This window comes from Necator americanus, chromosome V (assembly GCF_031761385.1).
Source record: "Necator americanus strain Aroian chromosome V, whole genome shotgun sequence".
NCBI lineage: Eukaryota > Metazoa > Nematoda > Chromadorea > Rhabditida > Ancylostomatidae > Necator > Necator americanus.
Window position 1 is genome coordinate 22,401,133 of NC_087375.1, and position 23,312 is coordinate 22,424,444.

At 40.3% G+C, this 23,312-nt stretch overlaps 2 protein-coding genes across 2 annotated transcripts; one reads left to right on the forward strand and one right to left on the reverse strand.

Annotated features, from left to right (window-relative positions):
• Positions 1 to 1,123: 1,123 nt before the first annotated feature.
• On the forward strand, positions 1,124 to 3,977 carry RB195_014844 (uncharacterized protein; the record flags this gene model as incomplete). Its single annotated transcript, XM_064205274.1, has 3 exons — positions 1,124 to 1,127; positions 3,665 to 3,786; positions 3,846 to 3,977. 3 exons carry the CDS (start codon positions 1,124 to 1,126, stop codon positions 3,975 to 3,977), a joined length of 258 nt encoding a protein of 85 aa, XP_064061155.1.
• Positions 3,978 to 8,231: 4,254 nt separating this feature from the next.
• On the reverse strand, positions 8,232 to 12,124 carry RB195_014845 (uncharacterized protein; the record flags this gene model as incomplete). The annotated part of the gene is made up of 2 exons (XM_064205275.1): positions 8,232 to 8,393; positions 12,077 to 12,124. The coding sequence occupies 2 exons, from the start codon at positions 12,122 to 12,124 to the stop codon at positions 8,232 to 8,234; spliced, it is 210 nt and encodes a 69-aa protein (XP_064061156.1).
• Positions 12,125 to 23,312: the final 11,188 nt, after the last annotated feature.

Sequence of the window (23,312 nt, forward strand, 5' to 3'; positions counted from 1 at the left end):
TGGCAAGGCGATAGGGGCAGAAATCAAGCACATAGTCAAGGAGTAGCATGCCAAATGGGCCTTAACACATTTTTACTGAACATCTCTGTCATAGTTACCATCATTTCTGCCTGCCGAAATAAAGGAAAAGCTCATCAACGAGTTCGTTGTTCGTCCACCCTGATTTCCGCTAAGGATCTCGAGGAGATCCACATCTGCTGACATTGATTGAGGCAGACTCGAAAACTGTAAGCTGCAAACAATTTTGACACGAGGTTGACACGTTATTTGCGCTGAAGCGCTAGAAGCGAATATTAAAACACCATAACCGTACTCGAGACCAAAGGATATGCAGATGGTGCTAAAACTACATCCCCGGGACACCGCACAATTGATCTTTGCATGAGTTTATCGACGGAAAAGTTGAACAGAACGCTTCCCAATGCAGTCTTTTGTCTCACTTCGATTCCCACTTTAAACGGTGAAATACATCGGACTGTGGACCGTTTTTGTGGTGCATGCTTACACAAATGATACTTGGCCCCATTTTCAAGTTTTGGATTGCGTAAGTCAAAAAGCTCCTTGGTTTATTTATTTTCGGAGCGAATTGTTCGAAAAGAGTTTTTAACGGCCAGGACGACTGTAGACGCTTTTTTCCAGAAAGTAGTGCTCAGGTGGTGCATGAAAAGAGTCGTCTGAATCTGTACGAAGATCGTCAATTGATGTTGACTTCATTGCAAACAATGTGCTACTCTGCTGCACCAGTCTCGCGCAGCCTTAATCTTTTACCGTCGGACCTCTCTTTCTTTTTCAAGAGCTACAGCCTTTTGAAAGGTCCAAGTTTTGAGCACGTTCCTGAATTTCAAGCGAATGTGACATCAGTCTTAATGGACGTTTTGGAGGAAAACTCTAAAAAGTTCTCCAAATGTTTGTACAACCGTTGGATGTGGTGTATCGACGTGCGTACTTTGACGACTATAAACTGTATTCACAAAAATGCTCAGTGCAGTACCATCAATTTTTTACGAACCAATCTCATAACTTTTAGGAAATATTCTGTGGACTCAGATACCGCTGCCAACTTTCAAGCGCTTCCCTGTCAACACAATCAACCATCATCAGCACGAAAGTCGGCTTGTTCATCATGGGTGATTTCTTCCTGATGTTTAGTAAGCCGATTTAGGATGATTTGTTTGAAAATCTTGTGCGTTGCACGCACCAATGATATTCGTGATCCTGGATTGCACGAAGAATAGCTTATTGTTCAGATTTGATAGCGTGTTTCCACGAGTATTCTTCCGTTACTCCATATTGAACAGGTGATCTTTGTCATCACGGATCTCAGAAGGAGGAAAATATTTCAGAATTTCTGCGCTAATTTTGTCATTCCCGCCGATTTTCTGCTCTTCTTTTTTTGGACAGAGAGCAAGACCTCCGTCGCTGTTGGTGGTTCTTCGTTGACAGCTATGTGTCGGTTCTTGGACCTCCGGACGTGCACGAGTCCATGAACAGACGGCACTTGCCAGCTCAGTAATGTGTTGAAATGTTCTTTCCACATCGTTAGGGTTACCTCACGACAGCTGTCCCGTTGATACTGTTGAGGACAGGTAAAACCTTTACACATTGCCGCTATACTGCTTTAGTAATAAATAGGCTTTCCTCAGATTCCAGCCTTCCTACGCTATTTCAAACTTCTTTGCTTTTTACGTATATTCGCACTTGCTATCAGGTTTCAGTCGACAACGGAACTTCTATCTCTTCTCCTGGGTGATGTCACCAGTAGTGCAGACAACACATAAAAATTGTCCGTGGATCTAGTCTTCGTGGATGTAATGGGGAACTTCTTCCTTGGCGTCAAAACTGAAAGCATTTTCTTTGCAGCGTTCTGAATACATTGAGTGAAAGAGTCTACTTGGTCCAAAGCATAATTTTATTTGACACCGGTTGGCGGAATTCCTTTCTGCACTCTTCACCTTTCAGACCGACTAAGTCTAGTATAGAACTTCAAAGCTCTTTTTCGAGAACCGTACCGTTAAGCAAAGAGGAAACAGACGAATGCTGGAATCGAGTGTGACGTCTTGGACAGATCTATATTCCAGTCTGATAGAGGAAGTTCCTTTAAAGTACAACTCAAATATAATAACTGGCATCTTCCTCTTAGGCTACTCTTCTGGCATTAAAGAAGTAGTTCCTTGCTACTTACGCTGATAGCGTGATGATTCGTTCTAAATGCCAAAACAATAATCAGGTTTGTTTGCTTGCAAAGATTTACCGATTAAATTCTCTTATCCGGCTTTTATACCATTTTTTATAATACCATTTTCCGAACACATCGGTTGTTGTTCGAGTTCCATCTTTCCATTCGTTGCCGACAATTACCTCTGCTGATGTGGTATTTTGGATATCAACGCATTGAGTTTATAATAGGCGGTGTGTTTTGATAACCTTCAACGATTTCCATTGGTGCGTGGGCACTCGCGATCCCACAATCATACAGAGTCTCATCTTCACGTGTCGGAATGCAGATTCAACTTCATCCCGGCAAACTGCAATGATCCGAACTCCTCCATCAGGCTGTTGTAGTCAGTCCTCATAGCTCTTACGCCGTCCCCTACGTTTTCCTAATCATCATCGACGCACTGGATGGTGCAGTTTTCTGTACTGACGATAGCGCCATCTCTGGCGCGTGTTTCTACAATGCAGCAAATAAGCATGCAGATATAGAAGAAGTGTGGACAGAGCGGCCGTTTGGAGTTCACTCAACGGCGACATGTTTCACGTTACGAGTCGCGTATTTGTTGCTAATTATTCCGTGTACCTCGTTCCATGTTCATGCATTTGATCAATCAGAGTATGGCCTCTGGCGATATTTAAGAAGACAACAATTTTTTTTCAATATTTGAGAAACTTGCGTCACACAACAGTGCAAGCTATAAAGCTCGTACAGTCCTGAGGTGTATACTCAGATGCCTAGTTGCACTTACTGAAAACAGTGCCTGAAGTGCGGGTAGTGGTCGGGCTTGTATATTAACCTGTACTTCCTCTAACCTTTCGTAATTTAGATAATCTAATACGAATAATTTCTACGGACTTACAGGATGGGACTTCGAAAGTTCCTGGTACTTTTAAGGATGGCATGCGTCCTTACCATTTTCTACTTACCTCAGAAAAATCAAACTAGTCGGCAGTAAACAGACATAGGAATTATTAGTATGATCACTATTGGCATAAGTAGATGGCACGATCTCCGTAGTTTTTGTTCCGCTGCATCTTAGCTGACGTCGCTGCATCACTGGAAACCATCAGATGATATGAATGAACATTAGTTTTGCAGTTTTTCGACCATGCATGGCGGGATGGGCGGGTGAAGCGCAATCTTCAGGAGCTTTGGTTGTGATTACATAATCCAATGGTTTGAAATCGCAGTAGTTCCAAACCGGCCTTTTATCCCTCTGGCGTGGTTAAGTTGGTAACGAAGCTATTTGAGACGATAGAAGCAGTGATTTAGCACATCACATAGCCCTCCTAAACTTTGCATCAGCCGTTTATAAACCACGAATGATTCTGAACTAAAGCCGAACGTGTATACGCATCTCTATAGGTGTTAACTATCAACTTTAAGCGTGCAGTTTACCTTTTATTCCTTGCACATCGTAGGACTTAATCTAGATGTTTAACTACCTAGAAATGAGGCGGATATGCTCAACTGACGATGAATATAGGAGCGAAAGGAGATTCAACCCTTCATGCAAAAAGCGAGATCCATACAAACTACATTTTTATGTGGTTCCGATTAATCACAGCAAAGTACGTTTCCAGTCTCATCTGTTCAGCACTTACGAGATTTTTCGTAGTTCATTATTTAGAATTCACAACGTCTGTCCAGGAATTCTCTTACAATTTTTTTAATTCTGCAATTTTTCTTCACGATCGGCATCGATGTAGCCGGCTTAACGTGGTGTTCATGTTTCATTTCTACTTCTCGTTTTCCACACTAAATTCTCTTCTCTTTCCTTTTTTATTCTCAAAATCTTTCTATAACAATAAAATCCAAGCTTCACAAATTCATTTCGTTTCGTTAGTTTCCCATGTTTTTCAAATATTCTTGCGTTAACGTTGATTGAATAAAGCACCAGAGGAACAGCTAAAATTTCATGTTTCACTCCTTCACTTCTTCCCTTCTTCTCAGTGAATGTTGACTCTTCGAATTGATTCTGCATTATCAAGCTTTTTCATTTATTTGTTGTTTAAAGGCTGAGTTGTTTACAGTAGTTGTGAAAGATGCAACAACGATATCTTGTTTGTTGTTTCCTTTATCCGCGCGCAATCGTTTACACAAAAGATACACGTTTGCGACATTCGATCTTAGGAAAGCAATTCGCCTTTTCTGACGCAACTAAAATGGGAAGGAATTTCTCCCATTTTAGTCACGGATTTGCGTTAATTTCTTCCGGAATGTCGGCACTTACTGTATGGTGAGTAAGGTTCTTGTGTTTGAAAGACGTTCGAAGTTCGGCATTGCTCGACAATTCATGGTCGAAGGTATGCTCGATAATCTACCCATTTAGGGGGAAGATACGTTAGACTATCGAAAATTTAAATTCCGACACTCGAAGAAGAAACACTTAAGTTCTGCTTCTTGAAGGACTAGAGAAAATGGAGCTTCTTTAGCCGCTACCATCGGACAGCGTTTCAGGCGCAGCCTTGGAATTCTTATCAAGCAACACGTCAGTACCTTGCATTGAAAGGTAATGAGTAAGTTGAGTCAAAACTTTTGAAAGTTTTGAGGTCACTTTAAAAGTCTTGAAATTATTTTATTTTTGCTAAGGAAAACCGAAAAAAAGAAGAAATTCGCGATTTTCTTCTCTTCAGTTCCTACAAATACGGATACTTCAGTATTTCCATGAGAAAGAAAAAAAAAAACGTCAAGAAGTGAAATTACGCGCACGGGACCGTTCCCTACTCTTTCGAACTTTCATAGCGAATACCTGCTGCTGCTGCATTTAGGGGCTCTTTCGTGAAAAATAAACCAGTATATTTATTAGACGACACAACGACATACTCCAAACACTATGATGATAGGTACTTCGTATGTATTATCCTTTCTGCTATGGTTATGTAATTTCTAATGAATAATAATGTAACTGTTGATTACTCTTAATGCAACAACTTAATTTGAAATCTTCCTCTTTCCCTCAAGATTTCTGCCTTTGTTATTCAGTCCTCAATTCAAATTTAGTGAAACTCAGCCCAGTTTGAGGGTGAAAGGGTCCCAAGAAAATCAGAACTTGGAAGCGTATTTGGAATCAGCGTTTTTATGTTGTATTTTCGACAAATCATTTGGTATTTTTTTCCGAAAAAAAAGTAGAACCCACGCCTTACGTCGGTAAAGGTAGTTTTTGTTAGTTGTTTGGGAAGCATCAACGATTCATGTTTGCAGCTTTTTTCTCCCCTTTTGCATCAAAAAGGTGAGAAAATCTGTTACACTACCGGTTGGTGAATAAAATTAGACATTAAGAAGTTGGAGGATTGTTAGATACTTTTGATGCGATATTTCTACTGGAAACGAAATAGCCTGCAACGGATAATTCAACCACTCAAAATTTTGTCGTGGCTCACATACCTATGCCCTCTGCTCTCTGATGCTTTCACCAATTTTCGGTTTTTCTCCAGCGGCAGCAAATGCCAAATGTAGTGCAAAATGTCACTAGCCAAATGGAATAGTATATGATGTGCTCTCCAGAAATGACATCTGCGCTACGATGTGCAATGAAGCGGCTCATCGCACAACGTCCTTTCTGGAAGTTCAGTTCGAGTCCAACATCTGCAGGATAACTCGAGACAAATTTGAATACTTGTGTTTTCCGTGATGCTGTTCTGCACATCATTTTGGTTCCTTTTGGATAAGAAAACGACCATTTTCATCTCGAAGACTGCAATATTCTATGTTAATTGCAGCGTCTGTTGCTTCATGGATATGTAAAAATGCAATGAACCCTTTTCAAAAGGACTACGAATAAAAATGGTGTTCTGCAGCGAAAATAAAAAAAGAGAAAAGGTCTTCTGGAATTTCTAATCCTATAGCATACTGACTTTTCTTCTGGAAACAAACTTCCCCAAAACATTTGCGCACAGCGATGCAATTGAAAGAAGAAGACACTGTTTTGCGAAAACATGATGCTAATGGCATTTTTTGCGTGGAATTACTTTGTCCCGAGATTCTCCTGATTTCTTCTTCATGAATCTGTTTTTGAGAGTAGCAATCCCATGGGTCCTTTCTTTCGATTTCATTCAAGAGTTGTTTCCCACACTTTTACCTTGCTTACACCGTCGATTCCAACAATAGTCTCATTTTTCGTGAATGTGAAAATCCTTCTTATTGACCTGGAGCCAAGGTCTTCGGGAAATTATGTCTAGACAATTTTGATTCTTATCAAATCAATTTCATTCAAATTTAATCAAAAGAAGAAGCTTTTGCGGAATATGAATGTGGACCATTTTTCCCTGGCGAACACATCACAATCTTCACATTTTTCCGAAAAGCAAAGTAGAACGGTCCTTTAAACTTTTAACATGATTTTAAGGGTGGATTCCACGTCTCAATGGTTCTTCTGGTTTCAGGGCTGGTTTCATAAGGAGATCCGGAGATCATCACTGTTCTTAGGCAGAATAAATATTTTGTAAAAGAACATTCATACTGCTCATTTAATGGGAGCAATGTTTCTTGCTGTTAATGTTAAGCGGCAGTTTCAAAGAGCTGCGCTGCGCTCCACGACTATATAGCTGCGTTCCATGAATGAACAGTAAACCACGTTTTTACAGCAACCCTTGTCCCTTGCGAAAAAGAAGAGAACCCTGCGAACCCTGGTCTTACCGCCCTGAAATTTACTGGTACTGTAGTTAATATCTGCTTTACCACAGGATGTCCCCAAGATCATCATGTCAAAACAATCACTTGGGACTGGATCAATAGAAGAACTAATTTTGAAGGTTCAAACTACAGTAATTTTACAGTATATACGAGCATTTAGCTAACTATAAGAAAGAATTTCTAAAAGGAAACCGTACATAGTTCATCTGTTCATTGATAGCATATTCGTGACACTTGTGGCAGAATTTGCGCAAAGCAGTATGAACAAGACAGACATTTGAGAGCAACAAGGTGAAGAGACAGCAATCTCTGAGACATATTAAAGGTGAGCAAATAAAAAAGAAAGTCAACTAGAGTTTGCGTAATTGCTCAGTATTACTAGGAATGAGCATTATGTTACTAAGGCTGCCTGCAGAGTTCACAGCCGCGCGGGCGGCGAGGTTCCACGGCTCTCGCCGCGCGTCCGCGAATATCGTCGCTGGTTCCGATGTGCGCGGGAAAAGACCGACCCTAAATACCTTCGATGGGCGATTATGATGCAACCTCTTCATCTACAATATCTGGTATCAAGTAAGTAAGTAAGTAAGTAAGTAAGTAAGATATCAACTGACGAAGGCGACTTTGGGAACTGCCGATGCACGCCTCGCTCTACGAGGCTGTGGGTTGCAAAACTCCTGCGTACAAGTGACATTGCTCCTCTGACTATTTCAGCATGCGTTGCACGACCAACCAAGTCCTCCAACTACCACACTGTGTAGATGTCCGCTACTGCTACTCTTCCGCACCATCATTTGCGCAAGATGAGCACGGTTAGGGATGAGGCTACGACAAGGCTCACCCTTCCAGTCACTTCGAACTCCTATTCACTGACAACAATAACATTTTACCCGCCAGGCTGAACGATGTTTCACTTCTAGTGCTTCTCCATTACAGCAACTGAGGACTACACTCTCTCTCAACTCTGTAAGGGTCCTTCTGTTTATCTTCGTCACTTCCTGTCCCAATCGCCTTCCTTTGACTATTGGATTGAATCAATTGCGGCACGGTGAACGCTCCATAATCATCGAAGCACACATCCGTCGAACCGCGTCGCCCGCGCTACTGTGAACTCTGCAAAGGGCCCTACAGCAAAAATAATGCCGTCAACCGTTGACCTATTGCACTTTCCTTGTCCAAAAAAAAAAACACAAACATCTTGATTAAAGATGTATCGCGATGATTCAAGGAAAACACCTCTCGAACTATTTTTTGGAAACGGATTGGAGCATCATTTTTTCATGTTAGTAGTCTTTTATAAATTTTAGATTCGTCTGTGTTTATTTCTTCCCCATTCCCCTTCAGCAATTCTTTTCCCAGCATTTCTCGATCAACTTTTTCGTAATTATTGCTGGTTGTCTAATAATAATAATAATAGTAATAATAATAATAATAATAATAATAATAATAATAATAATAATAATAATAATAATAGTGATAATAGTGATAATAACAGCAATAATAATAATAGTAATAATAATGGTAATAATAATAATAATAAAAGAAACTATAATCAGGGAACTTAAAGTGAACAAAATCACACAGTTCCTCTGCGGCCTACTAGTCGTCCACGTCGTCAAATAGGTACGTGGAGCGGACGCAATGCGAATAAACTGAAGAAATTTTTCCATTCTGATGTTCTATGCTGCACTTTTCTACCTTTACTAATCACTAGGCACTTTCGTGCAAGAAATAATTCAATTCGAACCACAAAAACGTGTGCTCTCTATGTGACTGTCGATTTCCTATATTTCTGCAAAACATGGTACATTTACACAAAAATCTAGTGGCTAGTCCAGTATGTTTACAACAAAACGGTGCTTGTCTTTGAGCAAGATGAGGTGAAGTTCTTGTGGCGTTATGCAGGCGCAAGGATTTTAGTACACATTAATTCCGCATCACTACGCTGCTCCGTTTCACTGCGCCTGCTTGATTCACGCCTGCTCAGTAAAAAAGTTTGTCCATTCAGGCAATTTTATTGAAGATTTCCCGGTAGAGGAATATTCCCTAACGTGGTGCTCTCGGAACACTTAAAACGTTCGTAATTAGAATTAGAAGTTCGTGCCTTAGAATTAATTTTAGGACATAGGAGATGCGCTAGCTGTCAGTGGAGAGAGTTCGCCAAAACGCGTTAATATTTATTACAGAGATCGTTTTTTATTGGCGCCCGCCTCTCCGGCCCCGCTTCTCTCCATCGCAATTTTGCTAATGTTGTTGCCTCCTCCAGCGGTAGGTACATTCCATTAAAATCCAACGAATTCATTTTACTCTAACGACTGCCTCACGAGACGATCGTCGATTTCACAGCTTATTTCAAATCCGCTTACTTTCGTTTCGTTTATTAACGGAACCTTCCAGAGTTCAGAGGAGCACAGGACATGGTTACTGGAGATTTCGTCAAATCTGAAACCGGACAATAATAGATGCAGTGCGAAAGTGTTTTGTTGAGCCAAAATATACAGTTTTCACATTTCCCAATGTCAAAAAAATGGTTCATTTCCAAGCGGACCAATCCCGTTATGCCTTCCTATTCTATTTATATTGTACTAATGCTCATTCATTCGTCATGGAACTATTTCATTAATGAATCCGTACACTACTACTCATTTAGCCTCAGGCGAATCATTAATGGATGAGATCCGGAAGAGCACTTGTGCAAAGCGAGCTCTTTCAAGTAGTATCTGCTCAAGCGAAACTCACTAGTTTTCAGCCCTTCCGTTCTCTAGTAAGTGCCATTCAAGCACAACAGACTGGGCATGTGACGCAATTTTTAGTTCTCTCATAGTTCTCAGTAGGTGACGGTGACCTTTCATGTGTGCGTCTTCAGTAGTCGCTTGGTAAGCAGAAATCAGTATCTCTGAGCACTTTACATCGAGAAGGTGCATGTACAGCCTTGAACTATGTGAGTAATTGCTAAATGAGTCCTAGATTTCTGTTAAAATGGTTACACTGAGAGCAATCCCGCTTATTTTCCAGTTTTTGTTTGTATTCACCGAAACAAGAAGGTTGTAGGAAGCTTGTCGTAGCAAGTGTTCACGTAAAAAAATGAAGATTTCACAATTTTCTGTCGTAGGCCTTTCTTTGGCATCAAAAATCTTAACCACCGTAATCTTCCACATTTTTTCATTTTTTATAATTTACTACGTTTCTTACTTTCATTTCCTTTCTTACTTTACTCTCTTCAAATGACATCTGTGAACAATAGATTTGCATGCACTTTCAAGAACAATAGAAAGAAGGGAAGATTATTCCATTGTTCTACAGCTTTGCAGAAATGGAAGCGAAGGCTCACAATCCAAGGTAAATTTTCGAAAAAGCCAAATAGTGTTGGTGTAGTGTCCAATTTTGTAAAGGATTAGTGCTATTGGTAATTCCGCATAAATGAGAACTCATCCCATTTTATAAGCGCTTCTGCTCTTTTTAGTAAGTCGGGATAAGGCGAAAAGTTGACATTATCCGTGCTTTTTATCTCTGAGACCTTATGGCCAATAACTATTGTCGTTGTGTCCAGTCTCGTGCCCTATGGTCGGTGAGAACAGGGGAACAGCCTTGAACTATGTGAGTAATTGCTAAATGAGTCCTAGATTTCTGTTAAAATGGTTACACTGAGAGCAATCCCGCTTATTTTCCAGTTTTTGTTTGTATTCACCGAAACAAGAAGGTTGTAGGAAGCTTGTCGTAGCAAGTGTTCACGTAAAAAAATGAAGATTTCACAATTTTCTGTCGTAGGCCTTTCTTTGGCATCAAAAATCTTAACCACCGTAATCTTCCACATCTTTTCATTTTTTATAATTTACTACGTTTCTTACTTTCATTTCCTTTCTTACTTTACTTTAACCATGCAGATCCTGATTACAATAACTCGCGTCGGAACGGGCTGTCCAGCTATTGCTATGACACAGCTTCCCATAATTCTTTTGAGTACTGTCATACCTGCTCAGCTCTTTGGAGATTTTCGGTAAGGTTGCAGGACTGTCCTTCTAACCAAGTGTTCAAACCATACCAATAAAATTTTCACAAATGAAACAGGTAGACAGCAAAATTCGAGATATTGGGTCGGTGCATAATTAATGTAGTTTTGGCAACTTTTCTTCCCAAAAAATTTACGTTTTGATCGGTTTTTTTGTGCAAAAATAATCTTCTCCTTTCATTTAATGAAAATGCTATTGAAAATAATATCCACATTCGTCATATTATGGCCTTCCACTAGGGGAAAGGTTGGAATGCAGCACAGTCAATTCCCGATCTCAGCGATGTTTTCTTGCGAAGAAGCAGAAACCGATTTGAAAGATGGTTCTAGCGGTTTGGGCCGTTCGACACAGATCAACTAGGCACTTTTGACGACTGCAGTGGAGAACGAAAGCCGTACAACCAGAATGTTGGCCGAAGATTTTAATGTGGTGCATGCGACGATCGTTTGTCGCCTCAGAAAGCCTAAGAAGGTATGAAAAATGGATGGGTGCGTGCTAGAAGAATTCTCCGGCAACGGCAAAGCAGTACGTCTCCGAATCTTCACCAATTTACCGCAACGGAAAGAGCAAACTGCATTCCTGAAGGATCTGGACACCTAGGATTTTGAATGGAGGCTTCTCTTCAAAATTGCCAAACAAGATGTTTGCTTTTTCCAGGGTATTTCACCCGAGGAGGAACCGAAGGCGTACACTTTAAAACTGCAATGGCTGTGCTGCATTCCAACCATTCTCGACGTTATAAGGCACAATATGGCGAGCGCGAGTATGATATTCGATAGCATTTTTACTAACTGCAAAGAGAACATTATTTTACAACAAAATTAAAAAATTTGCGAATTTCCAAAGGAAAGAAAATTTGCACGTGTTTTTATTTTATATTATTTTATTTTATTATTTTATATTTTGTATTATTTTATTTTTTTGTTTTCAGTGTTTTTATCCTCCCAGAACTGTCTGGTACCAATTTATCGACCACGGAGGGACGAAGGGCTTGATTCAAACTGAGGCGGATTGATCGGAACCTCCGATTGATCGTGCAGGAAGCGGAATCTCTAACTGCCACACTACATCCGCTCCGAAGGTTAGGGAGTGGCGCAGTCGGTTAAAGAGTAACCACACGGTTGATGGTTCGAAACCACACCAGTGCAAACCAAATTTTCCATCCTTTCGAGATCGATAAATGGGTACCAGACTTGTCTTGGAGGACAAAAACACTGACTTGATCATCGGCTGGCCCCCGCAAGTCCTTGTATAGGCCAATACGCATTCCAAAACCCCAACGATTACGAACTCCAGTAAAACGCGTTGCCGCATCCCAAGTGGATTGGTACACCAGTGACTTTATCCCTTTATCCTTTGAAGGTTACGATATGCTTAAGTAATTTAAGCTCTTATCGAGAGCTTGCCAAGCACCAACTGATGGGAATAAATTCGAACGTTGAAGGCAGCTTCACCTTTTTTATGTAAGGAAAATGAGAGGTGGAAAAAAGGTGGAAAAATCGATAACACATCGTTCGACGAGGTGTAGTAACTGAGAAACGGAACGCAAGGTGCGCTGTTCCCTCTTCAAACTAGAGAAGTGTCGTCGCGCTATTTCGAACATTTAGCGCCACTCAGGTTCAAAAAGCTTGTTTTATGCTTGTTGCAAATGAAAAATATCATACTCTTCCATGTAGATGTTGAGCACTGTGCCGCAGAAACTCGCCTAAGGGGAGAAGGAGCAGATGACATTGACGATTCTTTTTTTGTCAAAGTTTCAGTGAATTGGTATTTATGAGACCTTAAAAAAGATGATAAAGGATAAGGAGAGGTATGAAAGAGTGACCTGAACACGAATTTGGAGGCTTTCGGTGGACGTTAAGGACCCTCTGAATTAGAGATTGGGATGGAAGAGTGTAATATGTACAGAAATGAGGAAAAAGGTGGTTATTGTTAACCCTCTTGTAACTGCTCTACAGTTTTTCCGATGCACATCGAAGAAGCTCATATATATGCAGTTTTAACCACATTCGACATTTTTCAAACGATATATAGCGAACCTTTTTTGCACTTTGTTCCCATGTGTTTGCTATGCTTACTGCAGTAATTACTTAGATGGAAAGGGCATTCTTTTGCCCCATTTTCCCCAGTGACGCCTGCCGTGCTGAGGGAAAAAACTGTAGCCTCAAGAATATAATAGGGGTACATTTTAGTTTGTAGCTTCATTGTGAACGTATAAGTGAAGAATCTTATGCTCGTCTTCTCAGAAACCTCAGCACCTCAGTATCCAACAAAAATGTCTCATCACTTTAAAATTGATTTGAAAACTCATTAGTTTTTTATGTCTAAGTGCGATGAGATTTTTTCAGAAAATGAAAAACTGCTGAACAGTTATCCTCATTCGGCAAGCAAATCGTACTTACTTTTATAAATTTCCAACTTTTACGTGCGCAAGGAAATGTCAAATGCATTGAGAAAACACGCTGACATGCAGAAAAATAATTTTTTTCTCCTTTTGTACAAGTGCAGTTCTACAATGCAGGTCTAATTCTATCTAGTACAGTTTAAAACCTCATCAGTATGTATAATTACGATTTCTATGTTTTATTTATTTATAAACAGTTTTTTTAATGATTGATTTATTTATAAACATTTTTTTTTAATGAACGTCAATTTTAGCTTTCTCTCAATTGTGCTCCAATGTTCTCATACAAAGAAAACTTGGTCTTTCATCTTACAACTATTGTATTGGTGTTTCTAGTAGTCAGAGCCCTTCCGTCAAAATAATCATTTGTGCCCTAAAGCATTGTTGAGGAAATTGATAGCGAACAAGTATTGGCACTATTTTTTCCTTTTCTTTACTGTTTGATCAATTCCACGTCGATGTTTTTCTCTATGGAAGATGATCTCATTTTGAAAACAAATTCAGACGTGGTCCATGTTGATTCGATAGCATTTCCGGCATTGAAATGGATGAAGGCCAAACACCACAGGTTCCATGCTGACATAAACCGCGAACAGCTAACAGCTGCCGCCCATTAACACTACATACGAAGTGGATTCACGCCGATCACCGTCTTGCCCAAAACTATTCTTCCAAAAAAAAAATTGCATTGGACAGATTCGTTTAGCCAATTCGACTTTTAAAAAGCTTGGCGTTTTAGTAATCTCAACAAATGTTCAAAAGAGAAAGAATTTGTTCACGTTTTGTTTGGATTTTTGAACTAAGCCAACAATTGTAACCTTCAGAAAAAAAAGAAAATGATTGGAAAATTTCTCTCACTATTGTCTTTGTTCATTTCCTTTTCTCCACTCTCTCTGTGTGATGTCGTTATCATGTTTCCTTTCCTAAAAAACAAATGCCCTCTCTTTTGCAGTTCGATGTTTCAGTGTTTGGCCCAATCCAATCGCGTTTCTTCCCCACTGTTTTATGCTTTACACTTATCTCGTTATAGTATAAAAGAAAACGCTTTCGTACTTTCTCATCTACTCGTCGCAATTGGGGATTGCTTTGAGAGCCAAAATTTCAAAAAATTAGGAGGAGAAATATCTGAAAAAAAAGACCTGTTGAGGATCTATAAGGGAAAACTTTTGCTGCACTGGGTATGGCTATCTCGATCACAACTTATTAAAGGCGCCTTTCGAGGAAATTCCCGGTGTTTCTTTTCACAGCTGTAGAGTGATAAACTAGTTGGTTGATTTCTTCATTTGCTACGTAAAGAGTTGCTACGTTGAATAGTTTCGCTGTTGATTCATTTTTTTAATCACTTGCCAGAATGTAAAAAGTTGCCTCGTTGGGCACACAGAAGTCTTTGCCAATCTTGGACCGCATCTAAGGTACTTAGATAGGGTTCCAGATACGTAAAGTTACCGTTTCCGCTATCCTTGAACTGACCCCTGAAGTTTGCTTACTAGCGGAAAGAACTCAACATCGAAAATTTCCGAAAGTGAGTATAACATATTTGCCAGCAGTTATCCCACCCAACAGGATTGTGGGTACTCGGTAATGGGACCATTATCTTCTTAGAGGGAATGAAATTCAGGAGATGAGGTCGGAAAGGATCACAGGCAGACTGCAAATGCTTCAGTTTACTTTGCATGATTGTAGATTAGAACTGTTGCCGGTTGTCTTCTACAACTAACGTCTATAAGTCTTTGAAGTCGTCAAGAATTCAAAAGAAAAGAAAATATGCCAGGATCCTCTGAAAAATCGTCTTCATCAGCCTGTAAAAGACTGACCTTGCCATTTGAACTCCAAAGTCTCTGCTGGAGTCACGATTTTTTCGTATGGATTCGAACTCACTACATGCGTATCATTAGAAGCGTTTTAGATAATGAAGAATTCTAAAAAGGATGAGTGCATCACTAATGCGAATAAGCTGGCTTCGCATCGATCAAAACTCGGGGGCCAGGGATCGGCCGATTTTGATCTGTGAGAAAGATTATGCAACCTCTTGCAAAACCTCTGGGGGTCTACAGTATGGCAGAAGGAGTTCTGCCACACTATTATGCTCCCAAAGGCGAACGCTGCCCAGTACATGTCGCTCTTCAAGAACATTACCTCTTTGAGCGTTTCTTAGCATTCTTTGAGCTGTAGACCTTGAAAGCGTAAATCATCGATGCTTTGAATTCTCAGGCTGATGGATGAAAAATGTCAGGGCGATAGCCGAAGATAAACATCGATAATGAGCTTGGTCTATAGTGCAATCGACTGGATCAAAGCACAGGGTCCACCAGGACAAAGCTCAAGCTCATTAAAATAAAGAACAGCAAGAATTTGAACCGAGCATTTTTTGGTAGTGAAATTTAATGCCCAAAAACATCGCTGCTTCTGCGCGGCAGTTCCCCGAATCACCACAAGTACTACTGTCTGTTCTCGAAATTGTCGATGAAACTTCAAGAGACCATCTAGTCGGGTGAAAACGACATGAAGCACGGTGCATTTGTGCACGCGCTCGAAACGGTTGAGACCTGTTAAGGCAGTAGTTGGAACCGAGGTGGGACCATGACAAACTGCAGCGATAGATGGTGCCACCAAGGGTTCCAGTAGGGTCCTAACCGCTACGCACCACCGCCTCGAGGGAAGCCGTGTACGCAATTGCACTGGGCTTCATGTCGTTCTGACCCTGCTATACCTTCATAATGTAGCCCTAAGTATATTATTCTTTCCTTATTCCCCTTAGATGGAAACTTTGAAGTTTTTGAAAATGCACAGTTTGCCATATGAAAGATTAAGAAGCCACTTCCAACTATAGCAGATCTTTCCAATTTAGTCTCTCCTCCTAATTGTAGCAATCAAACGGCGTCTGCTAAGGATATTACAGTCGCCCCAGTTTTTAAATTTCAGTTTTTGGATGCCTTTGTCAATGCCGTGATTGAAAACACTACTTACTAGGTGGTTGCATCCAAGTGGAATTGTAATTTCCGCAAAACTCCATTGGAAATCGGACAAGTTATTCTGGACGATCTGATGGAAAACCGAAGTATTTCAAGAGTCATATTGTATTCTGCATTGATGTGACGTCCCATCTAGTTTGCCAGCTCCCTCCTAATTGAATCATTCATTGAGAATTTATTGTAAAAATAAGTTGTCTTGATCTACAATTATGTCGTTTATAGCCTAGACAGGGAAAAGACAGGGAAAAAAACTGCTGCTCTATACATACAATGCCAAAATAGCCATTGTTGTTGCAGTTGAGTTCATGCTCGTCTGTTACTCATTGGACCTTTATAGTCGACTAATTGCTGAGAGGATTCAACGAAATAAGGTAACCTAGAAGAAAATCAATTCCTGCTCACTTTCATAACCGACGACCGGAGTAAGACGATAAGGGCCAGGCTGCTTAATTGTGGTGTTGATGACCCCGTGAGGGCTTGGAAGTACCTCGCACAAATCTCAAGAAGCAGCTGGTCCAAAACAGAATGTACGATGCGAATGTACGATCGTATTTGCCTGGCTCCAAACTGTGTGATATGCCCATTCGGTAAGACAGGCGACTGTATGATCTCTGGTTCAGTTTATTTAATTTCATGTAAAACATATGACGAACAATATATTGGTGAAACACGGCTACCTCTTTGTGTTCGTATTCAAGAACATCTAAATGGGATGAAACATTCAAACGCAGCAACTCTCCTCGGAACTCATCGCAGAAAATGTCATGAAAATGCTCCTTTCTGCATAGCTGTCAGTTATCCCACCGTACGACGAAACTGTGGCTCGCAGAACATTAAAGGCGTTTTGGATAAATGCCAAATGTCCAAAAATGAATAGAAAGGAAGAGTGCATAGCTGTGACCAACGAACTGGCTCTGTATCAAGACCTTTGCAGGTCTTGATCTACGGGGTCATATGCGGATCGCATCCTAATTAGAATTAGTGGAGCGATTTTGTCACGTTAATGTCACGGAAACGCGGCTTCTTTGGTAAGCTCAACGACATCGCCGAAACGTAGCCGAAATAATGTTTGTAACAATGTTGGCTTTTGCTTCACTTTGACAATCGACAAGTTGCAATCTTTATGCCAAGATTCAAAGAAGGTCGGACTTTTTCGCTTCTAAGGGAACCTTGCTTCACCTATTTCACACCTCGAAATGTGAAAACTGCTTCACCCTTAAGTTACTGTATCGTATTATAGCATGTCCACTTCTGCACCCTTCAAAAACTTTGGTACTACGTTCCAGTGTGCTTCTTACGGACCCAACTAAACGCCCGCCCAGCGAGACCTCTTCTCAATTTCAAACTGGGGCTGAAAGTCAATTACTGGCAGAGGTCCAATATTGCGTTCGCAATCACCTGCGAGCGCTTGAAAGCAGTGTCGCTTAGAATGTAACTGTTCACGTAACATTACACCACAGAACAAGTCGATTAAGCCAAACTTTCTTCGCTTACCTGTCACACATTATTGTTATGTAAAGGCTATGATCTGTCTGCACGACTGATCGTCGGATCGTTGACCGCCCCAGTGCCAGCCAAACCTTTCATTCCGTCGATAAATTGATACCAGACTTGTCTGGGAGGATAGAAATATTGACTCGACTCGTCGGCTCACCTTAACAATCATTCTTAGCACACGAGTTCAGAAACTGAATGGCTCTGAATTAAAGTCAATAAGGATTGGTCAAAAGCGTAAACTTTATCCTTTTAGTGGTACGAAGAAGTGCCACATACATCTTCCGATGACTTCACCAAAAACATGAACGACTTGGAGCTTTACTTTCCCGTATACAAATTCTTTAGGTTTTCCCTACTAATAATCAGTGGTAGCAATCCATTAACGGGGGGAAATGGCAATGGTTGTTGAGGTAAAGCATAAACAATTATTTTTCTCTGTATTAATTTCGCGTCGCGATATATACCTGCTTAATGTTTTCTTATTAAAGTCCTGAGATTTAAAGAATTGATATCTTTCCCTTTAGGGCAGAAATTTTATGTACGTATTGTACTTGCGTAATTGTTCACCGCTGAACTCTTTCGAGCAGTAGATTGTTTTCGTAGGGCTGTTGTAGTTCAGGGGCATAATCACAACGGTTTCGCGTTGTGTCTGGAGAGAGAAGTGGTTAGGTGCTTGTGCACTAAATGGATTATATGGAGTAAAACTTTTATTACACACTCACGAGTAACAACATTAGGACAACCGTGGCGAAGTACGTCCCCAATTCGTTTGAAATTTGTCCGGAACAGCAACGAGAATTTTCTTGCGTCAACTGCACATCTTGGAGCCATTCAGTAGCAGCATATTAATTGCTAGTTGATCCTAGCCTTGATCCCATAGCAGTTTTTTTGCTGCAAACATTTTCTCATCTATTGTAGTTTTCTGACGCAGAAGAAGCATTATCTTTCACTAATTGAATGAAATCACTTAGACTTTGAAGGTATAAAGGAAGATGAAGTGGCACAGAGGTCAAGAGGTGCAAAGGTATAGTTTTCCATCACGACATTTGCGTATGAGACCGATCTGAACGTCCAGCTGCAGACTTCAGACTTCTTAAAATATTAAGTAATTGCAATATCTGTGAATTGCTGCACGAAAATTGAATTCTTTTCTCTTTATCCATTCGCTAAAAATGCCTTTGTCGCCCTTTTTTAAAAGAAATATAGGAGTTGATGAAAGACTTCGTAGGTTTGCTAGCGGTGTTAGAACAATACCTAGAGGATATTCAAGCTTGATTCAACAACTACCCCAGCTTGATTTTATATGTTCTATATTACTCTGAAGACGCTAAAATTTGGAAATATTATTCAAAGTATTAGTTTTTCTCAACTTCTTCAGCAACAGCTAACATAGAATGATGTGGTAATATGAAATGACGTGGACGTTGTACTGGTAAAACTGGAGTTTCGCGTCAGATATCCGTAAACTCTTAACTACTATCCGAGCAGCATGAATGTATTCCTGAAGAAAGAATTTGGCAGACATGCAAAGGGAACGTGTGAGAGTGTACGGGAACGTTCATGGGGAAAGGCGCTGTCCACCGCTATGAAACGGTTGAAAACTTTTCATTTACTTCTTCACAAATTCGCTTCGAATTACTATTGGTGCACCAATGACTGAGCCAACCGCGATTTCCTGTGCCCTCACACCAATCCTGTACCGATGTGTCCCCCCTAGCGATAGCGGCTAGTTTGACACCGTGGGACCCATCCAGCACAAAAAAACCGAGCTGGGATTGAATCTGTTTTAATCCCTGAAATGCTTTCTATATATATATATATATATATATATATATATATATATATATATATATATATATATATATATAATATACCGTAACTACTTTATCTCATTTAACTGCAAGGACTTTTATATTGTACACAGTCAACAATTGCACACGACTGCAATTGCACCGACTTCTTCCTACGGTTTATTGAACGGTTACTCCTTGTTTCTTTGATTGTTTCGTAAGGATATTTACTGTAAATTTGCTTTACAGTTAAAATCCGTCCACGATTCGAGTCATTTCGCTATCGCTAATACTTTAGGATGATTGTCCAGCAAGCAAACTTTGGACCTTTTCAGTCGAAATGAATTTGCTGCGATTTTCTGCAGCTGCATTTCTATTCACTGCGATTACGAATTTCGCTTCACTTCACTATTTGTGAAAACTATGTCCTTGGCTTTCTCAGAATGAATGTGTTTTGAATCCAGCTTGTTTCCAAAAGAAGTTTCGGATTTCGGTAGGAAAAAATAAATCATGTTCGAAGACTTTTTCCGATTGCGTGACTATTAGCCATTAGAAATGGAGAAATTATAAACAGCTATCGAAACGATGAATTGTGTATTTAGGAACCCTTATCAACATTTTATCAAATTTTCCATCACTAACTACGGAGCATTTTCCTTACTTCCATACTTCGTCGCCTTCCTGGATGTTGCAGAGTCCGAGTAGAGACGGCTAAAAATTTCCAGATGGGGACTGCCAAGAACATCCAGCAAAAGCTGTATCGAGTCTTCTCGTGAATGTTCGTCTGTATTACCTATATCCAATAACACTGCACATTCGTTTTCTCAAACTCAAATCAAATTTTTTTGGGAAATCTCTGGGAAAAAAGCGTTGAAATGTGAATTAAAGGAACTTATTAGAGAAGGGGAGCGGAAATAGAATATATCATCATATATTTACCACTCCGAAGTCAATGATCTATGAATAATTCTCGAGTATTCTTTGATTCGACGGAGGATTACTATCGTTGCCAAAGAACGATTGTAGTTCTTCCATATGTATTTCGATACTGCGTCAGTACCAAACGTCAGTTCCACCTTAACTTTCTTTTTCCCTCGAAAGTGTTCCTAATGAAGGGAAATAAGAATGGAGTGTAGTGCGAACTTCACTCTTTCTGAATACGTTTGGATCACGGAAGGACGAAGAAGCAAGAATTTCAGAGATTAGTGATTTAGTGATTAGTGATTTTTTTTCTCTCCACAAAAAACCGAGAAGATTTCGTAGGAGTACATACAGTAGGAACTCATGATATTTCACTAAACTGTTCTATCAAATATTAATGGTAACGTACTCAAAGTGTTTGTCTGTGAGTGGTGACATTTTCTGATCAACGCCAGATGTCCATAATTTATATACGCCTCCCTGCGCTTGAAGTATTAATGTCAGAACATGAAGTGCAGCAACTTCGGTACATTTGTGTGGGTTTGTTTCTAAGTTGTTGTTTTCATGGTTCACTTACACAGACCTTTTTTAAAACTGCCCGTTTTTTGAGCTCCTCTGCTTGAAATCTTCAATGCTTCTCACTTCGCACCTCTCAACGACGTTTGGATGGCTGAGGGAAGGGCGGAGCATGGAAGACGTCGTATAGGACCATCGAGCGACGTAGTTCACCTTTATCGCCGTGCTCATCTCATCAGCTATTCAACTATTTCGCTGAGCAACGTTGGGGTTGGTCAGGAAAATCGACTCGTTTTTTTTCACGACATCCTAACGACCACCACTCTTACTCCAGCAAGGGGGGAAAATACTTAGCAAAAAGTTTACTTCCTCATTGGATTACTTAGTTTCTTGGAGAATCGCACTCTCCAACTAGCCTTTAAATTAATTCTCTGCTTTCTTTCTGATCACAGGCTATTCTTACTTCTTCTTAATCGTTGCTTGCATTGGTTTTCACGTTTCTCAACATTGAGCTGAAGAAAGTTTTGAAATTGGACAGTCATCACCAAGGAATTCTGTAACATTTGTTAGTGGCGTGGACAAAAATTCCGATTCATGCAGCCATCATTTCGCGTTGATGGGAACACTTCAGTGATTCTCGTTCGCGATCTTCTTCGATAATGTTCTGTGTCTGTCAAAATAACAAGTACGACATCTTTTAATTAGGCTGGCCTTGCACCTCGACCTTTGCTGGTTGCTCCATCCTACTTATTCACGGCTACACCACTGTTAAAATAATATCAGAAGCTAGAGTTAAAGTTTCTGGCGTTAACCAATCCGCTTGGGGTGCGCCCCCACGTTCACTTCAATTCAGAATCGTTCGAGGTTCAAGAACGTGCATCTGGCCTATACAATGACTTGCGGTGGCTAGCCGATTTGTCAAGTCAGTGCTTTTATCCTCCCAGACAAGTCTGGTACCAATTTATCCACCCCGGAGGGATGAAGGGCTTGACTCAAACTAGGGCGGATTGATCGGAACCTCCGATTGATCGTGCAGGAAGCGGAATCTCTAACTGCCACACTACATCCGCTCCGAAGGTTAGGGAGTGGCGCAGTCGGTTAAAGAGTAACCACACGGTTGATGGTTCGAAACCACCCCAGTGCAAACCAAGTTTTCCATCGATAAATGGGTACCAGACTTGTCTTGGAGGACAAAAAAACTGACTTGATCATCGGCTGGCCCCCGCAATTCATCGTGTGGGCCAATACACATTCCAAAAAAAAGGCTTGGTCAGCACTAGGGCGGATTCGAACCTTCGTCTTCGAATAAATACCTTCGAATAAAAATAATGTTAGCGAACTTTTAATCCGGTCTGACTTAGTTATTAGCAGACTTTCTTGCTGTATAACAGCTTCTATAATTATGAGGTGTAAGGGAGGCTACATTACAACTTTTATGAGTTCGTAGGCAATAAAGAATGATGACGCTTTACTAAAATAAAGCAGAGTTACCTACCTCAGCTCTGCGCATTATTATTACTGCAACACGAGATCCTCTAACGTTATGAAATTAATTTTTTGCCATGCCATTTCCAGCATCAGGAAGACAAATACGTACGTATAAGCGCCGCTCTACCTTTATCAAGATTTGAAGTGGTTAAAAGTTCTCGCAGATCCATTATTAATTGAAGTAGGCTTAGCCGCAAACCTTGAAAATTCCGAGAATAGAGATGCGATGGACTACGTTGTTCTGCAAGAAACGAAAGCTTTCACAGCCTTTTTCTCATTTTTAAGCTCGGGGAGATTGACAGACACAGCGTCAAAAGCATGATAGAAAATGAACTACAAGTGACTCAATTGGAAAAAATCAAAAACAGGGTGGAAAATGCTCTGCCGGTGACTCAAATGGAAAAAAAATCAACCTTGAAGCTTGACAAGAAAGTAATGTCCGAGGCCCTCCTTCAGAGGCCACGATCTTGTCGCCATCATCTGATGAATTGCTTCCATATGTAAACTTTTGACAGTTTACGACTTTTTTCAATTTTTCCGTGCTTTGACGTACAAACGCGATGTTCGTCTTCTAGCATAGATTGGTCTTTCAAAAGTTTGTGAACCATGACTTTTATCAACCTATAAATTGTGTTAAAATACACTAATAGTCATCGTTCAGTATTTAGTAAGTTAATTTCCCTTGTAGTATCAATGCGCATGTAATAAGTCGGTCCAGAAAATCCTGCCTGCTACAAAACAGGCCACTGATGTGACGGCCATATCAAAGATGCCCGATAACTTTTTAGGGATTTGGAATTCATACACGTAAATACTGTCATTGACGTTCTTGTAGAAATCTGAATTTTTATTACAACTTACTTAATT